General features: G+C 35.2%; 1 protein-coding gene across 10 annotated transcripts; it reads left to right on the top strand.

Moving 5' to 3' along the window:
• The first annotated feature begins 1,214 nt into the window (after positions 1 to 1,214).
• LOC148954362 (uncharacterized) lies at positions 1,215 to 22,288 on the top strand. Of its 10 annotated transcripts, XM_089087059.1 has the most exons (4): positions 7,644 to 7,758; positions 11,691 to 11,756; positions 16,228 to 16,308; positions 19,024 to 22,288. In XM_089087059.1, the coding sequence occupies exons 2-4, from the start codon at positions 11,744 to 11,746 to the stop codon at positions 20,205 to 20,207; spliced, it is 1,278 nt and encodes a 425-aa protein (XP_088943185.1). In that variant the 5' UTR covers positions 7,644 to 7,758; positions 11,691 to 11,743; the 3' UTR covers positions 20,208 to 22,288. The 10 variants fall into 10 exon arrangements, with proteins under 10 accessions (XP_088943181.1, XP_088943180.1, XP_088943189.1 ...); XM_089087063.1 differs by lacking the exons at positions 7,644 to 7,758; positions 16,228 to 16,308 and adding an exon at positions 1,220 to 1,241; XM_089087061.1 differs by lacking the exons at positions 7,644 to 7,758; positions 16,228 to 16,308 and adding an exon at positions 1,222 to 1,290.
• The last annotated feature ends 1,587 nt before the right edge of the window (positions 22,289 to 23,875 follow it).

The raw sequence follows: 23,875 nt of genomic DNA, 5'->3' as shown, positions 1-23,875 counted from the left end.
CGCTTTCGTGGAGCGTGTGTTCAGTGCTATGAACTGTATAAAAACAAAAGCTAGAAACAAAAGAGGTTTACAGTTGCTCTCGTCCATCTTAGTGATTAGAGGATGTTTTTCTGGGGACGGAATATGCTGTCAAACCTTTGTTCCGTCTCAATTGATGTTGCAGAGGTTCAATCATTCATTGTACAAGCTTGAGGAAAACAGTGAATCAGGTGACATCAAAGAAGTGGGGTTTTGAGGTATTGGATGAGGTACTTCCTAAGTTTTAACCCTGATTAACAATAAAACTTCCTCTGATTGTGGTTTCAGTCTGATTTTCTTTTATTCTAGGTTTTAAAAATAATGAATAAAGATTGAATGCCTATTAATGCATAATAATTAATTATGTACGCTCCATGGATAAAATGGGCTGATAGAACGAAGTTGAAACTTTAAAACGAACAAAGTTATCACCCCTCTACTTGGGCCGTCATAAATTGATTAGCGCTTTACTAGCGTTGTTCTCTCACTGCTAGAAAAAAGCCACTTAGTCGGCAGTACCTATTATCAATTATCGTCCCTGAGCCTCTGGAGCATATTTATCCGGTAAACTCGTTAGTGATATGCTAAAAGCTTGGAACAAAACGGTACAGACGTGAATTTTCTGTTTGTTACTAGGTATTCTTTTTAGCTTACCTTACACTCTTTTTTAATAAGATCATGGTATGTATGCAATAAACCGAGTGTGTAAAGAACAATTCGCCTTTTCGGTTTTATATATTTTTTGTTTTCAATGAAGCACTTGTCAATTTTACGACGGCATACGTGGAGGGTTTGTTAATTTTATTCGTTCACAGAGTTCTTTTTTGCTTTTGACCTATACTAATGTGTAGGTTATCTGATATGCCGATTGTATTTCTTTTTGGTTTTAACCATAACAGCGCTATAATAGGGCTTAAAAGACAGTCTCCATTTAGCAGATTCTGCAAATCTGCACCACCAATCTACAAATTTTATTTCAATGGATACTTCTTTTCTGGCTCTGTATTGTCAGTTTGCAGATACTGCAACCTTCGACGTTGCAATATCTGCAAGATGGCAGATTTGCAGAATCTGCCAAATAGAGTTATAATAGTGTCCGCTATTTTTGGATTACTTTGGGCTAGTATTTGCACCTGTTTGGACTATCGTTATGCTAAAACCTGGCAACCATGCCTACGTGCGATGAATTTTGAAATTCCACCTTGCTGGATGGGAAATTGGCAGTATATCCTATATCAATATTTTTCTTATCTTACCTAAGTTTGCTTTTGTGTACGTCCTGTTTTTGCATTCCCACATAGTGGAAGGAATTACTACTATGTTTTACTTGAAAACATTATAGGGGCGTTTTTTCACTCATCAATGTGCTAATATCTTAAATCTTTTGTAAGCAAACGCTTAAAATTGAAATCTTTGAACAAAGATCTTAAATCTTTGGTCGTTTTTGTGCAAACGTCTTTCATCATTCTGCTCTGATCAGCGGTCTGACAACAATGATGAGTAGATCATCAAAGTTCTCTCATCATTGTTCTATATGGCAAAACAGTGGTGGTCTTCACACTTTTTGCCAACATCAGTGAACTGTAAGATCTTAGAACAAAGATGAGTTAAAAAACGATAATCTTTGCAGAAAGATGTAAGATCTTAGTGCTTAAAAACAGGCCTTATAATAGCCTATACATATGCTACAACCAAATGACCAACTCTTTGTACATATCCTGAGGTCAAGGCTGTACCCAGAGGCAGGAGGTTTTAACCCCACCGAAATTTTTTTTTGACTTGTAAAAACACTATAAATTTAGAATTGTGGCCTCTGATAAGGAGACATGTTAAGAAAACAATTCTTACTTTAAAATATGTATAATAACCCTAGCTTGCTTATTATCCAAGGGGAGAACCTTTATCATCAGGTCTTTTCTCTTTTTCCCTTCTTTTTCCAACTCAAAAGAAAAAAATTACAATTTTTTCCAGGCTCTCAATGCAATGCCTAAATCTTAAAATTGCTCCTATAAATTGTACTTATACATAGCATTCATCTCAATGGGCAAATACTCCATCTTTGGATGAATAATCCACTGGGATGCAGATAAAGCAGTGGTGAAAATACAAAATATTGCTATAAATATCAACAAAATATTGTTAGGTTAGGTTTGGTTCAGTTAGGTTAGGTTTGTATTTTTTTGGAATCCTGGTGGATTATTCATCCACCAGTGGATTATTCATCCACTGGGATGAATGCTATCTATAATAAACAATTTTTATAGCAGCAATTTCAAAAGATTTACACATTGCAAATATAGCTTGGCTAAAATTGTATTTTTTTTCTTTTAAGTTGGAAACAGAAGGGAAAAAGAGAAAAGACTTGATGATGAAGGTTCTCCCCTTGGATAATATGAGAACTAGGACCATTATAAATATTTAAAAGTAAGAATTGTTTTCTTAACATGCCTCCTTACCAGGGACCATCATTCTAAATTTATACAGTAAAAACATAACAGAAATGGATATAAACAAATTTTGTATGTGTTTTTTGATGTTTTTTGTGTGTACCCCCCCCCTCCAAAAAAAATCTTTGAGTAAAACCCCCTCTGAAAAAAAAATACTGGGTACAGCCTTGCCTGGGGCTATATTATTTGCTCATAGATTGTGTTTATATTCACTTTTTTTAATGGCCTATATTTAATGCTATGCATTTTATACATACTCTAGACTATAGGCTATCTTAAGCTAGTTTTGGGCCTTAAGCCTCTATATTAGGTTCTGAAATACTTAACAATCTAGAGACCTATCATTTTTATTAAGAGCATAAATTGAAAAGCTACTTCAACATGGATTGTCTTCAAGATCTTCTCAACTTTAACAGTCTGGCAAATTTTGCATCATGTACAATTAATGAGTGTTTTGCTGTCATTTTTTACAGGTGATATTTAACAGCTGAATATAAAACAGTAAATATTAAGCAGTTCACACAAATGAGCTACAAATAAAGTGAAAATAGTTGATGCCTTTTTTATGCTTTCTCTGAATAGGCCTATAATCATTGTTTCTGTTGCAAAATCAATTTTAAGCTCTTTATAGATGCTCAAAGGTGATACCTTTTCTCTTACTTTAATTTCCCCTGTAAATTGAATTGACATGAGAAGATCAAGAATCAATAAATGTATAGAAAATATTTGATATGGGGTATATATTTGGGTAAAGTTAGGATAGAGTTGATTATGACAAAAAAACTATTATATTAATTAAAAAAGGTGTAATTAGATATTATAGATAATTAAAAAAGGCATCAAGTGGTAAGTTCACTTTATTTTTTGGTCATTTATGTTAACTGCTCAATATTTACCTATAAAACCTTTTTAGAAGAACAAATCTTGGTCTTTTCCTTTTTTGAGAGGAAATCCTATGTATGTGATTCTGGCATTAGTCTTAATGATTTCACCCTACTTCATTGTTTTGACTGTTTCAGGCCTCATTTCCCTGAGTGATCTGTTCCCAATTTCTTGTAAAGCTCATGTTATAGTAGCTTTGAATGTCCTGCCAAACTTTCTATTATAATTGCAAAAGCCTGGTGAACTTTCTCAGTTCACTCTCTGGCAAATACAATGCTAAAAGCAAAATAACTAGACTTGTCAGTTAACTAATTTTTGTTAAATCATAGACAACTCTAACATCATTGTTTAAGGAGTGCCAATAAACAGTGAATATAGCCTATACAAAATTCCTTAACAACCATAGGGACAAGGTAGAAACTCCACTGGATTCCATTTGGCAATTAATTAGAGAAGTGGCTCTCCAAAAGGATTCCTGCTGAAACAAAAAAATAGGAAATCTTGAACTGCTATTTTAAAATTTACCCCATCAACTAAATTTGTAAATGTTTTTCAACTTCTCTCATATTCTACCCAACTCCAAAGCATCAAAATAGACTACCATCTATATCAAATAGACATTGGCAAGGGGATGTACTATTGGTGTTCAGTTTATTCTGGGACCAGAATATCATCCCAAACCTATTTCAGATAGACTGGACTAAAAGCAACCCTCTGAAGCTCCACCAAAAGTGCATTAATACCAGGCTGCAAGAAAAACTTTCTCCCATTGCATAGCCAGCCTATGGAAATCTTTCAGCTAGAATGTTGTTATGTCTTCTACTGGTGAAGCCTTCAAGTCTGAAGTTGACAGGGATTAGTGCGGGAAGGTTTGGCTCATAATATAGGATGTTGCTGACAAGCAGAGTCTTCATCATCATTGACTGTCATCTTTAGATCATGTCCTTACTACTGGAAAGTCTGATTTAAGTTAAGGCAATCATGTTCCCTTCCATTATTATTCACATTTTATACTGATCTAATTTTTTTTTTGTCTGATATTCAACACATTCATACATAACTTGTTTACTATAGAACAAATAATAGAAATAATCAGCTATATTTATAGGGTTATATATGGGTCCATAAGGGGGGGGGATGTATTGTCTGACTAATGACTAGTATGTTGATAAAGAGCATGAAATAAGGAATCTAATGGTATGGTTTTATTATAAGGGCTGGGCCAGGTCATATCAAAATTGTGATATGCCCCAATTGCAACTTTTGTGTTTTTACCATTCCTTGTTTTGCTAGTGCTATATATGGACTATAACAAAACAATTCTCTATGTGCTGAATTTACTAGTTTGTTACTGTTAAACACGTTTGAAGAAATGAGTCATCTATAGAAAACTCACTACATAGGCCTACATATAATTTGAAATAGGCCTATATATTTGGCCTTTAAGGGGGGAGGGGGTAAAGTATATTGATACTTCTGAAGGAATAATATTCTTAAGTATTTTAGAATGTTTGAAGCTGGCCTAGTTTTCAGAATGTTATAATGTTTCTTTATGGAGAGTAGGAATGGTGCATCAATACCTTTGTTTATTTTACCAATTACAGCACTGAACTTTTGCAATCCCTGATGGATTGTTACTCCAAGTTGGTGCTGATAGTTGGGACTAGGTCTTTTACAATTGGTTGACTACAAGGCAGAAAATCTTGTTTTTTTTTATGTTTGAATTTATGCAAGTCTTCTGGTAAATTTGTAGTTGATGGACATTGTCCTAGCTTGGAAAGTAGCTGATTTAGGCAAATACATCTTTGGAATGAATTCAGGGCCCAAATTATATCCTGGGAAATTTCGCCAAGCTACTGTCATTATCTTTTACTTTTTTATAGCACTCCAAAGATTACATGCATGACAGGTCTGAATTACTTTCAGTTTTTTCAACTGAAAATAAGGAACAACATTAAAATTCAAAAAATGAACTGAAATGTATGAAGGGTTTGTCCCCTCCTCAATATCTTACTCTTCACAAAAAAAAGCATCAAGCACTTTTAAAAAAAACTTCCTATCATAGGCAGTGCAATCGTGCTGCCTAAGTAACAAACAATGTTGGCACAATGTATTATTTTTTTTTCTTTAGGCCAGTGGACTTTGTATCAAAGGAATGGTTATAGAAACTTCGAAAAGGTCTCATTTGATTGGAAATTTGAGTGGCTTGTGCACTTTTGAATAGTCAAAAGTGATTGGAAGGCAACTAACACACCTTCCACACCCACCATTTCCCCAAACACATCCAATCAAAATTTTGAGATATCCATTTTGTTCAGCCTAGTTGATTTCCAAGTAGAAATTAGGTTTTGAGGAGGACACTCCCCCACAACCCTCGGGGCAAGGGTTATAAGTTATGCCCTGGGGGCATATAAGACCAATGTTGGCACAATGTATTATTTTTTTTTCTTTAGATCAGTGCACTTTGTATTGAAGAAGTTGTCATAGAAACTTCAAAAATTACTCATTCATTTGGAAATTGGAGTGGCTTGTGCCCTTCTTAATAGTCAAAAAGTAATTGGAAGGAAACTAACACCCCTTCCATGCCCACCATTTCCCAAAACACACCCAATCAAAATTTTGAGATAGCCATTTTGTTCAGCATAGTTAATTTCCAGATAGAAATTATGTTTTTGAGGAGGACACTCCCCCACAGCCCACGCAGTTGAAAGCTCCAGAAATTATACCTTTGAGCAGGACACTCCCCCCCCCCACAGTCTTCAGCGCAACGGTTTTCAATTATACCGTGGGAGCATACGAGGTTTTGATAGACATCGATTTAATAAAAACTTCAAACGTTGCTCCTTGGATTGAGAATTGAAATGGCCAGAGGTCTTTTCTATAGTTAAATGTGACTTGAGGGTACCTAACCGCCCTCTCCCATTCACCATACGTTCAGAGCCATCCAATAAAAATTTTCAGATAGCCATTTTGTTCAACGTAGTTGAAAGTTCTGTAAATTAGGTCTTTAAGGATGACAACCCCCCCCCCACAGCTCTCAGGACAAGGGTTGTAAGTTATGCCCTGGGGGCATATAAGGTTTTTGTAGAAAGCAATGTTGTAGAAACTTCAAAGAGGGCTCATTCAATTTGAAATTGAAAGGGCTAGTGCCCTTTTTAACAGTTGAAAGTGATTGAAGGGCAACTAACTCCCCTTTCATGCCCACCATTTCCCCAAACACTTCCAATCAAAATTTTGAGATGTATATTTTGTTCAATGTAGTTGAAAGTTCTTGAAATTAGGTCTTTTAGAATGATAACCCCCTCTGAGCCCTTAGTGCAAGGGTTGTAAGTTATGCCCTGGGTGCATATAAGGTCTATATAGAAAGTTGTTGTAGAAATTTCAAAAAGGGCTCATTTGACTGAATTGAAAGGGCTAGTGCCCTTTTTAATAGTTGAAAGTGAGTGGAGAGTAATTAACCTCCCTCTCACGCCCACCATTTCCCCAAACATATTCAATCAAAGTTTAGAGATAGTCATTTTGTTCAAAGTAGTTGAAAGTTCTAGAAATTATGTATTTGGGGATGACAAACCCCCAGATCCCCCAGGGCAAAGGTTGTAAGTTATTTCCTGGCGGCATATAAGGTTTTTATAGATAGCATTGTTGTAAAAGCTTCAAAAGGGGCTCATTCAATTAGAAATTGAGAAGGCTAGTGCCGTTTTTAATAGTCAAAAGTGATTAGAGGGTAACTAACCCCCCGCTCACGCCCACCATTCCCCCAAACACATCCAATCAAAATTTTCAGATTGCCAGTTTGTTCAACATAGTAGAAAGTTCTGGAAATTAGGTCAATTAGGAAATTAGGTCAGAACATCATTTGCACTTTACTGAAAAAAATACAAATGAATGTACATTGTCAGTTTAATATACATATACTAATATTTAGTAATTAAAATGTTAATACTATTTGATTTATTAAAGTTATAAAAGTAAAAACATTCATATTTTTTTCAGTATAGTGCAAATTATGTTCTGGCCTTGGGAAGGCATAGAGGTTTTGAGCCCAACTCATGTTAATTTCTGCTTGTTTTGAGTTTGACTCAGCTATTTATTGTAATTTCTGTTCATTTTGGGTTTCACTTATTTATCAATGCTGATTTGTGATAGTTTCACGCTTGGTAGATTATTTGATTTTATTTAGGCTCATTTTTGTTTTAATGGAGCTCTTTACTTTTCTTCAAAAAACTTATTTTGTGAAAAAAGTGTTTTTAATTAATTCTAATAAATTGGCCCCTGTTTTTCAGGAGTTGTTCTGAGATAATTGGGACACAGACCATGCTTTGGTTGGCAAAGAGAATTTAAGACATAAAAACAATATTCAGTGTACCTCCCCCCACCCCCATAGCCTGACTCATGCAAGAAAAACTTTTGTGTAAGCTTTCTAAATTTAGTTTTTCTTTTTTTTTAACAAGGACTCAAAGGGGGAGGTAATTTTCCAGTTTCTGCAGGGGTTGGGGTTATTTTCCTGGGGAAATTTATCTTTTGAGTTTTTTTAGTTGGACTAGATGCTTTTTTTTGTTATTTTCATTTTTAAAAAATAAAAAAACAACAAACAAAAGGCCACTTTTGAGGGCCAAATAGAACTTTCACACAAATTGCACTGTTAGAGTACCATATGGCGCTTTTTGACAGCTTTATCAAGTCAAACTGATAAAAATGATAAAATATAAGAATTAACTTTTAAATGAGCTCTCAAACCTCTATGATGTTCCAGTACCCCAACAGGGACAAAGAAAACAAAGAGAGGACAAATCAGCACTGGCCATGCAAAAAAAGCAATTTTCCTTCTTATTCAACAAGGGAGTTTGTAATTTTTCCTGTATAAGGTTTCATCAATGGTGATTCAAAGGGTGTCGTTTTTGGTTAGCTACAATGCCATTTGCAAACCATCTGCAACTCAATGAAGCAATACAGGGCTGTTGGAATAGTGTGTAGTTCAACTGCAAAAATTTATTCTCGTCTGCTGGACGTGAGAGTCAAGGGAATTGGAAGGGGGATAGGCAGTTTAATATTAACAGTGAAGCTGGCAGAAAGCCAAGCTCATATGAAATTCACCATCGCCCACCCAAAAGCTTCTTTACACTACACTACTGTCATTTGCAGCAACTCATTGCTGACAATTTTTGTAAAAGCTGAGCACCAGTTCTTAATTTTATGTTTGTTTGACCTCTGTCTGTTGTTTCTTATGTATTATTTAAGGTTTTGAAATTATCCAAGTAGTGTCTTTAAGATAAGGTAAGATATTTATTTCAAAAAGATCACTATCACAAGCCCACAAAGGGCCGAATTTGGACTTCGTAGTCGACATTATAAATGGTTGCACTAAAACTGGCAAAAATGCAAAAAACAACAACGGAATAGAAAAATCATTATGAACAATCATTTAACAGTCAATAATTAAAACTGTAAAAAGTCAATTGAAAAGTTAAAAAGATAAAAACTGGTCAAACTAAACTTACACAAATACGAATCGGAAAAAGAATTAGAACGGACATAAAAAAAGGAAGGGGGGGGGGGAATAAGCGAATATACACAAAAAGAGAGCGAGACATAAATTAAAAGGGACACTAAGAAAGTGTCAATAATCCAACTACAGTAAGTCAATAAAAGAGTTAAAAATAAAAACTGGTCAAGAAGAAGCGTGGGAAAAAAAAAGGGGGAAAAAGAAACTATTGGGCCATTTTATTCATTTTTCTGTAAAAAAGGGGACAAAAGTTCTTTCGTATCTCGAAGTAACGCAGCGAATTGGGGACGAAACAGGGATGGGCTCAGAAATAGCTCAAGGTGGCCATAATCTGGATGGGGAGTGACGTTTGGGGAAAATACTTGCCGTCCGAGGGTTTGTTATGGCTTTTTTTGCAAAACGGAGGCACAAATTATTTCTTCGTCTCTCGAGGGTCTCTAGTTTTGAAATATTTAACAAATGCAAATACGGTATCTTGCCCTCTTTAAAATTAATTCTTAGAGCTCTCTTTTGGACATTTTCAATTTTTTGTGTTGCTTCAGTTGAGAGGCCAGGGTGCCACACAGGACAAGCATACTCTAATATGGGACACACAAAAGAAATGTATGCATGTAGTAAATGTGATTGGGGGCAACTAAATTTATTTAAAAGTTTAAGGAGGGAAAGCGAGGAGTTTTCTTGTCATAGGATATTATTTATATGGGCATCCCATTTCAAATTGGAAGAAATTGTAACACCAAGGAGTTTAAGAGATGTGACAGAGGAGCAAGAAAAAAGGGAGGGAATTTAAGGAAAGTTACTGAGAGTATTGCGGATTTAGAAGGGTTAACTGTCATGTCAAGGGAAGACGCCTCACAGCCAATATCTTGGAGTATGCCCATTGGGTTGCTAAACATGTTTTTATGACATATCTCTAAAACTGTCAAGTCATCGAAAAATTTCCACCTATTGTCATAAAGGGTTGAAAGGCTGTTAATCATAAGAGAAAAAAGGAGAGGGCCTAGAATAGTCCCCTGAGGAATGCCATTAAATATGGGGAGATAATCTGAGAAACAATTTAGAGATTTAACTGCTTGAGATCTATTAGAGAGAAAAGAGGCAACGAGCTTAACAAGGACAGTTTCAATGTGGAATTCCTTTATATGTTTATCTATGAGTAAATTTTGGTTAATCAAATTGACAGCTTTTTGATGATCAATTGAGATCAGATTAAGCGAAGTGTTAAGTTTTTAAGTAATTTACCCATAGAATCAACAAGATGGATGATGTAATGAGAGGTTGACGCGGATTTGACATTACCAAACTGTCTAAGATCAATAAGGGGGAGGACTTTCATCTTAAGCCAGTCTGCGAGAAAACTTTCATACAATTTTAAAAAAATTGAGGTGAGGGTAATAGGATGAATGCCATCAAAGCCAGGCTTCCCATTTTTATTTTTGATTGGGGTAATAAAGCCATGTTTCCAAAATTGAGGGAACTGTCCATATTTGGTAATTTCATTAAACAGGGTGGATGGGTTTTGAGAGGTAATCACTGAAAGCTTTAATCAGAGGAACAGGAATATCTAAAGGGCAAATGCTTGATCGTTTTAATTTTTCAATTTTTTTTACAACATCAAGTGGAGAAATATGTTGGAGTGAAAAAGGATCAGGAATATCTGGAAGTGCGTAAGATAGTGATGAGAGACTCTAGACAATAGAAGCCAGAAACTTATTGAGGTCATAAGTTGTGGTCTTTGGAGGTTCATTTATATAAAAATTTAGATGTTTCTTGACTCTTGTTGGTAAGTTTTTTGATTTCAGAGTACCAATTCTTTGGTTTATCATGCTGCAAGTATTTAATTTTATTTTTATAGTAGGCTTGGGCAGCTTTTCTAATTTGACTTTTTAATTCCTTTCTTAACTTATTTGCTTCAGCTAAATTACCCCTGTTAAATAAGCTTATTTTCGTGCGGATTAACATTTTTATGTGATTGTTTATGTAAGGTTTATCACTGGAGTATTTTCTGATTTTTTTTCTGGGAAACATAATGAGTAGGAATCAATTAGTTTTTTGTGAAAAATCAAAATTTTGTCATCAAGGTTATTAGAATTATAAAGGTCTGACCAACTTTTACTGGTCAGCCATAATCCAAAAGAAAAAAGGCCTGTGTCACTGAGGGGACGGCAAACCCCAATGGAGGTAAAATGTGTTATTGAAGACATAGGGCAGGCACATACCACCTTTACATTTTTTTTCCATTGGGTGTTCAGCATCCATTATAAAATAAATTCCCTACATAAGTCCCTACATAAGTTCAGACATCTTGAAAAAACTCTTTTCCCCTGAAAAATATCCCATGCTCCCGACTCCCTGAATGTGGACCTCCTCTTGCCCTCCCCGTTAAAAATGCTGGAGCTCTGCTCATTATTAAAGTAAATTGATTAGGTAATTTATATAAATGTAGGGCAAAGGACAAGTTTATCAAACAGTTTGTGATAACAAACTATAACTAAGGAGTGATGTAGCTCAGTATTAACTGAAACTTGAAGAATCAGAGTCTTGATAACAATAGATACATCAAAAGAATCAAATTTTGATGCTTGCTCAAAATATATATAATTCATCAAGTTTAATGTTACCCATCAAAAGTTATGAGCATGAAAAAAAATTGTCCAATGTTGAGAAAAGGGAAACACTCAAAACATTAAGTGATCTTAATGAAAATCACACCCGCAGGTTCAACATATCAGACACTCTATTGTAGAAGTTTGAAGCTGCTATATACAAAAATGTAGAATTTTGTATTTTTTGCTAGAAGAAATATCACAGATGCATGTTTATTTATTTATTTTTTCCAGGGGTGATTGTATGAAACCAGTGATCTTAGAAGATTGGGAGATGGCTCATTTGGATGGAAATCAAAAGTTATTATGCCCTTTTTTAAGTGACCAACAATAGTGGAGGGCAGCTAGTCCCTTCCCATGCCTCTTTTTTGCCAAAGTTGCCTGATCAAAATTTTGAGATAGTCATTTTGTTCAACATAATTGAAAGTAGACACCGGAGCCGCGCCGATGAGGGAAGACCGGTGCCGGCGGGGCCAAAAACAGCAGTGGCGGCGTGCCGCTCGCGCAATCAATGTTGACTGCAAACATTAATGTTTTCATCAGTCTTTCTCAAATCACAGCTTAAATTTACAAATTTACTTTCTCTACTCATTGACAGTACACTTTTATAGGATACTCCGCCTAGTACCAAACTGTCATATTCTTGTTAAAGTCTCTCACCTCCCTTCACACTCCCTTTTGTATTTTTTAAAGCAGCCAGAGATCCGTCTCTGCTTTAAATTAAAAAATTTAATTGATTTTTTGGCATCCCTGCTTGCAATAAAAAAATTTCAAGATATTATCATTTAATATAATACTTCCCTACCCCCCCTCTGGATACCACCTTGATAGGATACCGTCTCTGCTTTAAATTAAAAAAAATAATTAAATTTTTGGCATCATTGATTTAAAAAATAAATAAAATTGAGATATTATCATTTAAATATAATTCCTCCCTACCCCCACCCCCTCTGGATACCAGCATGATAGAATACCTTCTCTACTTTGAATAAAAAAAAAATATTTTTTGGCATCCCTGCTTTCAATAAAAAAATTCAAGGTACTATCACTTAAATATAATAACTCCCTATGCCCCCTCCCCCTTCTGGATACCAGCCATGATAGGATACCGTCTCTCCTTTAAACTAAAAAAAAATAACTTTTTGGCATCCCTGCTTTCAATAAAAAAAAAATTCGAGATATCATTTAAATGTAATACCTTCCTACCCCCCCCCCCCCCTCTGGATACCACCTTGATAGGATACCGTCTCAGCTTTACCTTGAAAAAATAATTTACTTAATAATTAATTAGGTCACTATATGGTTCAAACAAACACGCGAAATACCGTTAAATAGCTTAGTGTTCCTTGAAAAAAAAAATGAGGGTATGAGAAAAACGGTACAATGACAACAACAAAAATGTCAAAATTATTCAGATATACCTCAAATTATTGGAAAACTGAGTCATAGATTCGCCATGGCATTCAATAAGATCCAAAAAATCTAATTAAAAGGGAGCACACACAAAAGCCAAATTAGGCCAGAAGCCTATGAGAAATTGCAAAATACCCAAGACAATGAACAAGTCCCAATGGAGGACCCTGGGTCTATCAAAATATTTCAGTGGTTTCCCACGGAATTTGATATCATTTTTCTTCCGTCTCCACTTTAAATGAAAAAAAAAACAATTGTCTTTTTGGCATCCCTGCTTGCAATAAAGAAAATGAGGTATTATCATTTAAAAATGAAAGCCCCCTATCCCCCCCATAGGCAATAATTTACAATTTTTATGAATCATATTTTTGGGGTAACTTCCGTTTCGGTGTTTAATTCCCAACCTTGTACATAGCTTAGTCTGTAGCTAAATTTTGTCTCAATAGAAGGGTTGTTTTTTTTTGGGGGGGGGGAGAGAGATGAAAGTTTTTCAGAAAGAAGATTGTATTTTCTTTAATCTATCTTGGGTTCAACAATTGTGTATTAAAAATTAAGAAAATCTTATCTAAAAACAGCAAAAGAAAACCAAATTCTGCAAATTTGTGATTCAGCTGTAGAAACGATCTGTTGACTATCAATTTCAAAATCCAACTGAAGCTGTATAGTAGTGAATGCGTTCTATTCAACTTAAACATAAAGTTCTTGGCTACAAATGATGTAAGAAATAGCAATTCGGAAATTGCATTCGAAATGATTAAATCTCGTTTCATAAAGACAGTACTTTTTTTGTCAACATATGAAGAACTGTGTATATTGCAATTCCATCTGTCTGGGTTTTATGCAAAGTAACAAAAGAGACGAAAATTAACGAACAAGAGAGTAATGAAGAATTATGGTATGCAAAGTAATATTTGGCAGGGAAAGTCACTGGTGATAAATCGCTAGGGGTGGCACCATGATTGGATGATTTTCGGGGATTCGGGGAACCAAATTTTTTTTCGAGATGACGCATAAATTTTCGGGGCAATACCCGAAAATTCAGGGTTAGTCCAAGCCCTGCTTGATTTCTAATCAGGAAAATCGCAATACTAAACCACACAAGAAAGAAAAGCTCCAACTTTGCGGTTGATGCAATAAAGAATTGCCGCAAAATTAATTCAAAGTCAGCCAAATGCCGCCGCCTCTGCAGCGGCGGCTTGCCGGTGGCGTTGCGACACTTTGGTGGCGGTCAACCGGGCCTCTCGTTGGCGGCATTTGGTCGATCCGCCAGCGCGGCGCCGGGGTCTAGTTGAAAGATCTAATAACTATGTCTTTGAGGATTATTTGAACCCCCCCCCCCCCACAGTCTCCAGGGGAAGGGCTGCAAAGTATGAACTTTACCCATAGATTACACATAGGATTGGCTATTGGAAAGTATACAGAACTTTTTTTTTGGGGGGGGGGCTATGTGGGAGGATCTTTCCATGGGAGAAGGGAATTTTGCATGAAAGGGGAGCCAGATTTTCTGGCATTATTTAAGAACAATCAAAAACTAAATAAAAAACAGTTTTTTCAACTAAGAGGAACATTAAATGAGAGAAATGTAAGGAGGAAAATTAAAATTTAAAACAAACAGAACCTGTTACACATATGAGGGAGTTGCCCCCTCCTCAATACCTTGCTCTTTATGCTGAAGTTTTTTTTGAATTAAAAAAAAAGTATATTATTCTAATTATATGGCCCTTGTGTAGTGTTGTAAACGGTAAAATTGGTTATTTTACCGTAATTTTACAGACCCCTGTAAAATCGGTAGTTTACCTATTTTACCAGTAGTTTATATATTTTATGGCGTCTTGTAGTTAACATGGTAAAATTGTTCTCTTTTAATTAACAGTCTAAGTAGTCTTTCTACTAAAAAAGGTTTCAGAGAGAAATATCATTTGGCCCGTGTGTCTGAGGCAATGTTACCCAGTCTTAAGCTTAGAACACATGTAGCTTTTTTTGGTTCAAATTTCCTTCTCTTCAGCATGAAATGTCTAAATGTCGGAATATTAACTGAAATAAAATTATGTGTGTGGTTAAAGACTGTAGATTATCTCTAACTGCACGCAATTTTATTTTAGGTAATATTCCAATATTTAAAACTTTAAACAACTTCTAGTTTAATACACTTTAATGTTTTGATACGCTTTGTTGAGTCAGACTGCCTTTTAGCCCCAAGGCACGGTTGGTGTTTTCTACAAATCATTTATTTTACTTGGCTTTTTTAGAGGTGTATAGGATAGTATTGCAACGGACACATTAGGTGGTAAGAAAAAAAAATCCATGGTAAAACAAATGTCAATGGCAGAAATGAAGCCGTCTATTGTCACTACAATAAAGTATTTTTTATTTTAACGCCCACGCCGAGATCGAAGCGGAATAAAATGGAAGGGGACCCACTCGGCGTTCTTTTACTACTGATGAATGAGTGTGTTTGCAGAGGTTAAATCATAAAAGAAACAAAATTGATAGTCATAAATGTGTTTTTTTTTCTGGGAAGTGAGAGGACGATTCTAAAAAAAAGCTAGATAATTTGATTAGGGAGTGTCTAAAAATTTGAAGTGTAAGGGAATTGGGCCCAAATTAGCCCCTGTCTTTGACCTTGGCAAATCAAAGCTTATTTATTATAAATAAATAAAAAGAGTGTTAATCCAATTCATGTGCCCTAAATTAAATAGTATTTCAATAAAACTTGAATTTATTTTTGTTAAGAAAATTTCTACCTATTGGTTTTCAAAATAGAGGAAGGGTATTACCCTTTTAAGCCTAGGAAAATCGTTAAAGATGTTTATTAAAGGCTGAAAAAATAACAGACAAAAAAAAAATCTCAACTGGTCTTCTAGCTACAGGGCAACTCTAAAACAGCAATTTTACTCTATATTTCCTATATTCCCTATATTTCAATTTTTCCTTTTTGTACCAATTTTATTGCATTAATTTTACAACAATACCTTTTTGTTTCAGTAGTCATTCTTAAATAATTGGAACAAAAAGTGAAACTTCAGAGTAAAGAGTGAGGTATTGAGGAGGGGGCAATCCCCTCATATACGTGACAATTTCTGTTTGTTTTAAATTTTTAGGTTCTTCCTTACCTTCAGTTGATTTTTTTTTTTTACTCGGCCAAGAATCAACTCTATTATTGAGTTGATTATTAAACAAAAAAAGAAGGTTTTTTTAACTAAAAATAAGGAGCATCATTAAAACTTACAACAAACAGAAAATATTCTGCATATGAAGGGGGTGTCCCCTCCTCAACACCACGCTGTTCACGCTAAAGCAATTTATTATTATTAAAAAAACTTCATATTGTTCTAATTAAACGACTCTTGTGTTTCAGGAGTCGTTCTTAAAGAATTTGGACAAAGTTCAAGCTTTAGCATAAAGAGCGAGGTGTTGAGGAGAGGGCAACCCCCTTCATGTATGTAAATTTTTTGTTTGTTTTAAGTTCTAATGCTGCTCCTTACTTTCTGTTGAAAAAAACTTGTTTGTTTTGTTTAATTTCTGATCGTTTTTTAAATAGTGCCAAGAAATCTGGCTCGAATTCCACGAAAAAATCCCCCTCCCCACGGGAACATCCTTTAGACAATTAAATCCTGGTGAAAATTTACCCCGGACAATTACCCTTAATAACTCCACGTGTAAAATTGATTAGGCAAAGAGAAAGCAAGACATATAAAAAGAATTTCAAATAGGAATTCTGGTATATTCCCCCAATTTAAAATTTCACCTGAAAAATTTGCCCCCTGGAAACATCCCTCTCCATGGAAAATCTTCCCATCAGAATTTTGTCCTCCTCCCACCTGAAAAATGTATGCATACTTCCCCAAAACAAATATTATACGTTTACAATGGGCAAATTTTACAACTTAAAGACCCTTCCCTAGGGACTATGGTGGGTCATGTTATCTCCAAAAACATATTTATTGGGCCTTACAACTATGCTGAACAAAATGGCTTTCTCAAGTTTTGATCGGATGATTTTTGTGAAAAAGGGGCGTGGAAGGGGGCCTATTTGCCCTCCAATTATTTGGTTACTTAAAAAGGACAATATAATTTTTAATCTCTATTCAAATGAGTCCTCTCCCAATATTCTAGGACTACTGGGTTGATACAATCACCCCTGAAAAGCAAACGCACCCATGATCTTTCTTCTGAAAAAAACACAAACTTCCACATTTTTGAAGGTTGGAGCTTGAAACCTATAGAGTAGTGTTCTCTAATATGCTGTATCTTATGGTATTGTCTTCATATATGTTTGAAATCAGCGTAATAGACCAATTCTTTTGATATATCTATTGGTAGCGAAATTCCTTTTTTGTAGAGTTTCGGTTACAATTGAGCCATGTCACTCCTTACTTACAGTTGGTTACCACAAACTGTTTGATATCAGTAAGAGCCACAAAAAAGCATCATTGGTAACACAAAAAAGCAAGCAAAGTAATGTCTCTCAGAGCTGAAATCATAAATACATGAAATTGTTTTTCTTTGCTGTAAAACTGTAATAAACAAAACAAATAATGACATCCTGTTATTGTTGATATTAATAAATGAATTGTTCAAATAATCGCACGCCTATTAAATAGTTTCAAGAAATGTCGATATTGTAAATTCTAGAGCTATTTTCCCACTTCATAAATCAAAGAAAATGATTAGTTAACAATATCACTAAGTAGCATAAAGAGCAAGGTATTATGGAGGGGTAAACCCCCCTCACATACGTAATAATTTCTCTTCGTTTCAAATTTTGATGTTGCTCTTCAGTTGAAGAAACTTGCTTTTTTAATTTCGGATTGTTATTAAATAATGCCTGGGAATCTAGCTTCCCCTTGATAAAAAATTCCTTCCCCTCACGGAAAATATCTCCATGTAAAGTTCTTCCCACATAAAATACCCCCCACCTGGGGTATTTCCCCCAGACAATTCCATATTAGCTAAAAATTACCCCAGGGAAATTTCTTGCAGACAATTCTGGCTGAAAATTTTTTCTTAGCCCACTTCCGCTTGAAAAGACTAATTTCTGATTGTTTTAAAAATCATTCTGGAATGGAAAATTGTTCCCACAAATATCTCTCCGCCCCCTAGTAGAAAGGCACTCCCCCAGAAAATTCCCTGTGGAGAATTTATCCTATGGAAAGCTCCCCCACGGAGAATTTCTCTTGTGGAAAATCCCCTCCACCTACGAGAAGATACTCTAGACAATTCCAACCCGGTTAATATTTCCCCAGACAATTCCCCTTAATATATCCACATGTAAACTTGAGTCGGTAAAGCGAAAGTAAAACAAATAAAAAGATTTTCGCTTAGGAACTCTGGCAAATTCCCTTTCTATGAGATTTCTTTTCTTTTGGGGGGGGGGTATTTTCCGGGGAAGAATTTTCCATGGGGGAGTCAGGAGGAGAATGGCTGAAGGAGTATTTTCAGTTGAAACTTCTCAAATATTTTTAAATTTAAAAATGCAGTTTTTATTAATATACAGGGGGAATCTTCTGCAAAGAAGGGGAGAATCTTCTGCGGGGATATTTTTTTCTAAGGTGGAATTTTCTGTATGGATGAATTTAGCCTGTTGGAATTTTTCTTGAATCTCCTTTCTTAAAAGATGGCAGGAACACACAACAGGTAAGCCAGTATTTAATAGATGGCCTTGCTTTAAAAGAATATTTTTAAAAAGTGAAGGATGAAGGATCTCAGAAGGATAGGCAAGGCTTGAAACTAGAAGTATAAAACTGTCTCTTGTGAAACTAGAAGTATTAAAATTTTATAACAGTGTTGAGATACTTGTTTAACTGCTCCATTTAAAATACAAGAAAATTTTCAAATTTGTACTTTTTAGGGAAAAAGAAGCTGTTTTAAATTATTTCTTTGTTGTATTCTAGCAATATTTTAGCAAACTAAATTAATTGTTAATAAACTGAGGAACATGCAGCTAATATTTAGATGAGACCTAAATCAGTAAAGTAAATTTTATTTTATCCTTATATGTTAAAGTCTTGTAAGAAGAATCTCATATTTAAGAGAATCAAAAGTGTTTTCAAATCTAAAATACACCTTCACTTGAGAGAATTATAAATAAAATTTAGTAATAACAGAATAGTTCCATGGAACGACTAAGTCTAACTTTCCTATCTTGTTCTAGGCACACGAATTGAGTCGCTGTTATACAATAATAAATTTGCCAAAGAAAGTAAAATGGGGTGTACAACTGACTGTGAGAATATTAATTTAAAAGAAGAAATGGACCCACTTGGGGTTTGCACAATAAATTCTTATGATGAAGTTAAAAAGGAGATGCTGACAAATGAAACCCTGGTCATTGTTCAAGAGAAAGAACCAAGTGAAACGGAAAAAGTGCCAAAATTGCGAGAAAATATTTTACAAGCACCCACTTTTGAGGCAAGCACCCCTGGAGTAACTGGGAAAAAGCACCTTCTGTGCTTGAAAAATCCGTCTGATAAACACCGCTCCAAAAAATGCTGTACAACAAGGTCAAATTTACATCTTTACAAGGATATGTCCAGTCGTGAAAAGCGACACAAATGTAAGAAAAGTTTTTATCGAAGCTCGACATTAGCTAAGCACTTAACAAAGCATGATAGTGAAGAGTCATGTCTTTGTGAGGTATGTGGAAAGATCCTTAAAAACAAGAACTTTCTGGCAAATCATTTGAAAACACATACTGGTGACAAAGCATACCAGTGTGAATTATGCCAAAAAGCCTTTATAACAAATGCGCAACTATCTAATCACATGAGGTTTCATAGTGGCGAAAAACCATACGAATGCAATGTTTGCAAGAGGAGTTTTTCTCAAATGTCAAATTTAAGTAAACACAAGCGAATTCATAGCAACGAACGGGCGTACGAGTGTGCTTTATGTGGAAAAAGATTTCGTTGTAAAGGTCATCTGTCTGATCATTTGAAAACTCACACAGGGGAAAAATCTTACGAGTGTGAAATTTGCAAGAAAGATTTTGCTCAAAAATCGCAATTGACTATTCATTTGCGAAGACACAGAGGCGATAAATCAATTATATGTCAAGTGTGTATGAAGAGTTTTGTTGGTATGTCAGATCTAACTAAGCACATGGTAACTCATACTAAGGAGCAGGTCTATCAGTGTAAGGTCTGTATAAAAAGCTTTTACCGTAGTGACCACTTAACTAATCATATGAGAATTCATTCTGGTGAAAAACCTTTTGAGTGTGAAATTTGCGAAAAGAAATTTGCCCAAAGATCAGGCTTAACCATGCACAAAAAGATCCATGGTGTTAGAAACAGTGGCCATTCTTTGTCCAAACAGGGTCAAAATGGAAAAGAATAGAAATTTTCAGATAGCCTATTTACTATTTATGGGCTAAGGCCATAAACTGGAGGTTTCGAGCCTATGCGTAGAAGGATCCATGGTGTCAAAAATCGAGACAAAAAATATAGTTTAGATATTTTAGCTGGGATTTTTGCCTAAGTTTAGCCTAAAATAGACATTGTAGCTTAAGGTTATACTCCCTGTGCAAGGTGTTTCTGGCACCCTATGGTTTTGATTCTTCCATGTAAGACAACATCTTTAGTATCTCACTGGGCACATTTTGAAAGGCAAAAGAGATGCTGCTACAGCGAAATTGTATTTTCTGCTATTTTGTGCCACCAAATATCATTTTTTGTCCAAACAGGATCAAAATGGCAGAGAATAGTAAGTCCTAGATAGCCTATTGATTATTCTTGGCCCAAGACCATAAATTTGAGGTTTCGAGCCCATGCGTAGAAGGATCCATGATGTCAAAGATAGAGGCCAAAAATGTAATTGTTAGACATTTTAGCAGTGATTTTCGCCTAGTTTTGGCCTAAAATAGACATTGTAACTTAAGAGTATGTTCCCTGTGCAAGGTTTTTCTGCCATCCTAAGGTTTTGACTCGTCCACGAAAGACAACATATTTACTCTGCCCTTTGATAATTGAGACTCATCTTGATTCATCCAACAAAATACATATAAAAAATTTGCTAGATGAAGCCTATATTGTTTGAATTAAAAACACTTCGAAAATTCGTCCGAAACTTACAAAAATAGGAAAATTTTCTCTTTTAATCAAGTTTGGATCGTTCTCTAAGGGAGAGTCTCAGTGATATCATAATTCTGGGTTGACGAATGGATAGATATGAAATTAATTAGTTCAATGAAATGGCCATGTTGTCATTTGGTGAGAGTTGCCACAGGGAGCGTAAAGCCTAATGTAATTTCGTAAAAGTGAATAGGTGCAATATTATGCAATATCTTCAATAAAGCTTTTCCTTGTAACAACCATATTATCATATGTGGATTCAATCTGGTGAAATACTGAGTGTGAGATATGTCCCAAAATTAGCCCAGAGGTTGGGTTTAACTATACATAAGAGAATTGATTTTGCTAAAAATTGATAACAGAAAAGTTGTTTAACATTTAAGCCTTAAAGCTTTGTGTAAACTTTCAAACTTGTGTATTTTGTTGTCATGTTCTGGTGAAATGTTCTTTCACGAAACAACAGCAAAAGACATCAAATCTCCAACAACAAAATTTAAAACTTCACCAATTAAAAGCTCTATTTTTAAAATTTTGTATATTCGAGGAAAACTGATTTTAATAAGAAAGACTGTATTTTTTTTTAACTAGAAGATATTATCGTACCAATAAAAAAAAAGAAGTTAAATAAGAATTATTCAATATTCATACTTCAGGGTTAAGTAGCAAGGTAATTGAAATTGGTTGTAATTGAAACCATATCTATCAATGTTATCAAAATAGTGCATCTGCATGGTCGGAACTTTGGCTGCTGCCTAGGGAAGAGCAATTCATGGCCTATTGTAACCAGAAGTTTAAAAAGGTATTTTGAAAAAAAGCTGTCTAGTGAGGAAGAATTATCATTTGAAGGTGATTGATAAATGGTAACTGACGTTTCAGCTATTCTTAATGTAAAGTTTATTACAAAAACAAGTTCATATGAGTTTCGGAGCCTATTTTGAGTACCTCTAGCAGAACAGCTTTTCCTGCAATTTTTCCGGTAATCAGCGTCTCTTTAATACTTTGCACGTATTTTTTCGCAATACATGTAATAAATTCGTGTACACGTATTCTTTCTTTTGATTCAAGTTGGAGATTTTAAAATCGTTTTTGAATCTGGCCACGACTTTCAGTTTCAGGGCATTCTTATTTTCTTAGTAGTATTCTGTTTTTGATGACAGTTCTTTGTTCAGCTGTACTTTAAGCAATAAAAAAGGTGTGCGACAGCACAGGATGGCTGGCCCTCATCCCCCTTGTTGTACTTCCTGGCTGAAGGGCCTTGAGACGGAGATCAGCACCGCCGTATTAATGTTTCTTTCTTGCCAAAGTTTTCCGAAAATGAGGCGAAGTGCCGGATTATACCCTTAGCAATTTATTTCTATTTTTTCCACGACTTTTACCCGATTATATTTATTAGCTTGCTCAAATTATTCTGCTTCTCCTATTTTTTAGTTTTTCTCAATTTAAGTAGGAATTATGCAAATTAATTTTTCTGTGCTTGCTGATTAGTGACCTATAATTACGAATTTTATCTATTTTTAGGCCTAGCATTAGGCAATACGCAGCTTAAAGCAACCACAGCCCTAGGATCAGCTCTAGATATATAGTTACTTGTAAAAGAAAACTGTTTAAAGGTGAGGACTGTAAACCTCCAAGTGACCATAAAAATCGATTGGCTGTCTTAGAATTTCCATTCCCTAGTGTTGTACCAGAAAATGCAGTTTTTTTCCAAAAATTATGTTCTATTTCAATCTTGTCACTTTCGACTCTTAAAAAGGCACTAGAACTTTTAGTTTCAAATCAAATAAACCCCTCTTAAATTTCTTAAAATATCCGTACGATACGAAGTGGTTGAGAAAAAAATGAAAAAAAAGCCTGGTCGATCTTTACATAGTGAGTCTCAGTAGGCATATTTAAAAAGAAAGATGAAATGTTGTTACAGTAAACTGGCATTTTCTGCTATTTCATGTTGCTAAATACTATCTTTATCCAAACAGGGTAAAATGCCAGAGAATAAAAATTATCTGATAGCAAGTTTATTGTTCACGGCTTAAGACCATAAACAGGGAGTTTTAAGCCCCAGCCTTGACAAACCACAGCAAACGAGGCGTTTTTTGCTTTTTTGTGCCAAAAAAACATCGGTTTTTCCCAAAGAGCGTGCAATTGCCAGGGAACGCAGATTCTAGTAAAAATACCGGCTCCTTCATGGTCTAATTCTCTATGCTGGAGCTGTTAATCCCCCAGTTTAAAAAACAGCCCTAAATAGTTTAGTAGGACTTCTTTAAAATATGCCCGCGTGCTTTACCTTCACCTTTTAAAGACTGTTGGAAAAATTTTATGTAACTGTGGCTGTAACCTAGTAAAGAGTGAACCGCTCATGGTAACTGGGAATTAAAAAGTGTGTTTGCAAAAACTGCCAAGGGAGGAAGAATGAGAGAGAGAGAGAAAATATATTTGCACAAACAGATACAACTAAATGGTGAGTTTATATGTTTTACTGCAAAGCATGTTATTACGCACTATTGTGCAATGATGCAGAAAAGGACAAGAAAGAGTTCTTGTATGCTGGTGATTTGCTCGAGTACTTGTAGGTACAAGTTTTTGCATCTGGCTCGTAAGACTGTTTTTTTTCGGCTTCCGAGGATAAAATGTCAGGATGAGCAGTGTTAGACAGTAGCATTATGCAAAATCTCAGGGTTAGGTCACCCAACTGGAGTTCTTGACTTTGGAGTTTAAGGTTGTGTCAGGGCTGACTCCAGTTCATGCATCAAATAGACGGTTCTTAATGTGGAATGGTCCAAGACAGGACATGGCCCTTATTCTGCCCTAAAAAGACTGTGGGTGTCGCGCCCATGTGGTGAAGCATTTTTGAAAGCGCTTTTAAAGATGCGCTATCTTTACGGGTCAAACTGTTAATATGAGTTGTAAATAGCCATAATGTGAGAAAATCACACCTCA

The sequence above is a fragment of the Artemia sp. Qi Xiang Cuo genome, chromosome 3 (genome assembly GCF_049724085.1).
Source record: "Artemia sp. Qi Xiang Cuo chromosome 3, ASM4972408v1, whole genome shotgun sequence".
Lineage (NCBI taxonomy): Eukaryota > Metazoa > Arthropoda > Branchiopoda > Anostraca > Artemiidae > Artemia > Artemia sp. Qi Xiang Cuo.
The sequence above is the reverse complement of the archived record's forward strand: the minus strand, read 5'-3'. Positions and strand labels throughout refer to the sequence as shown.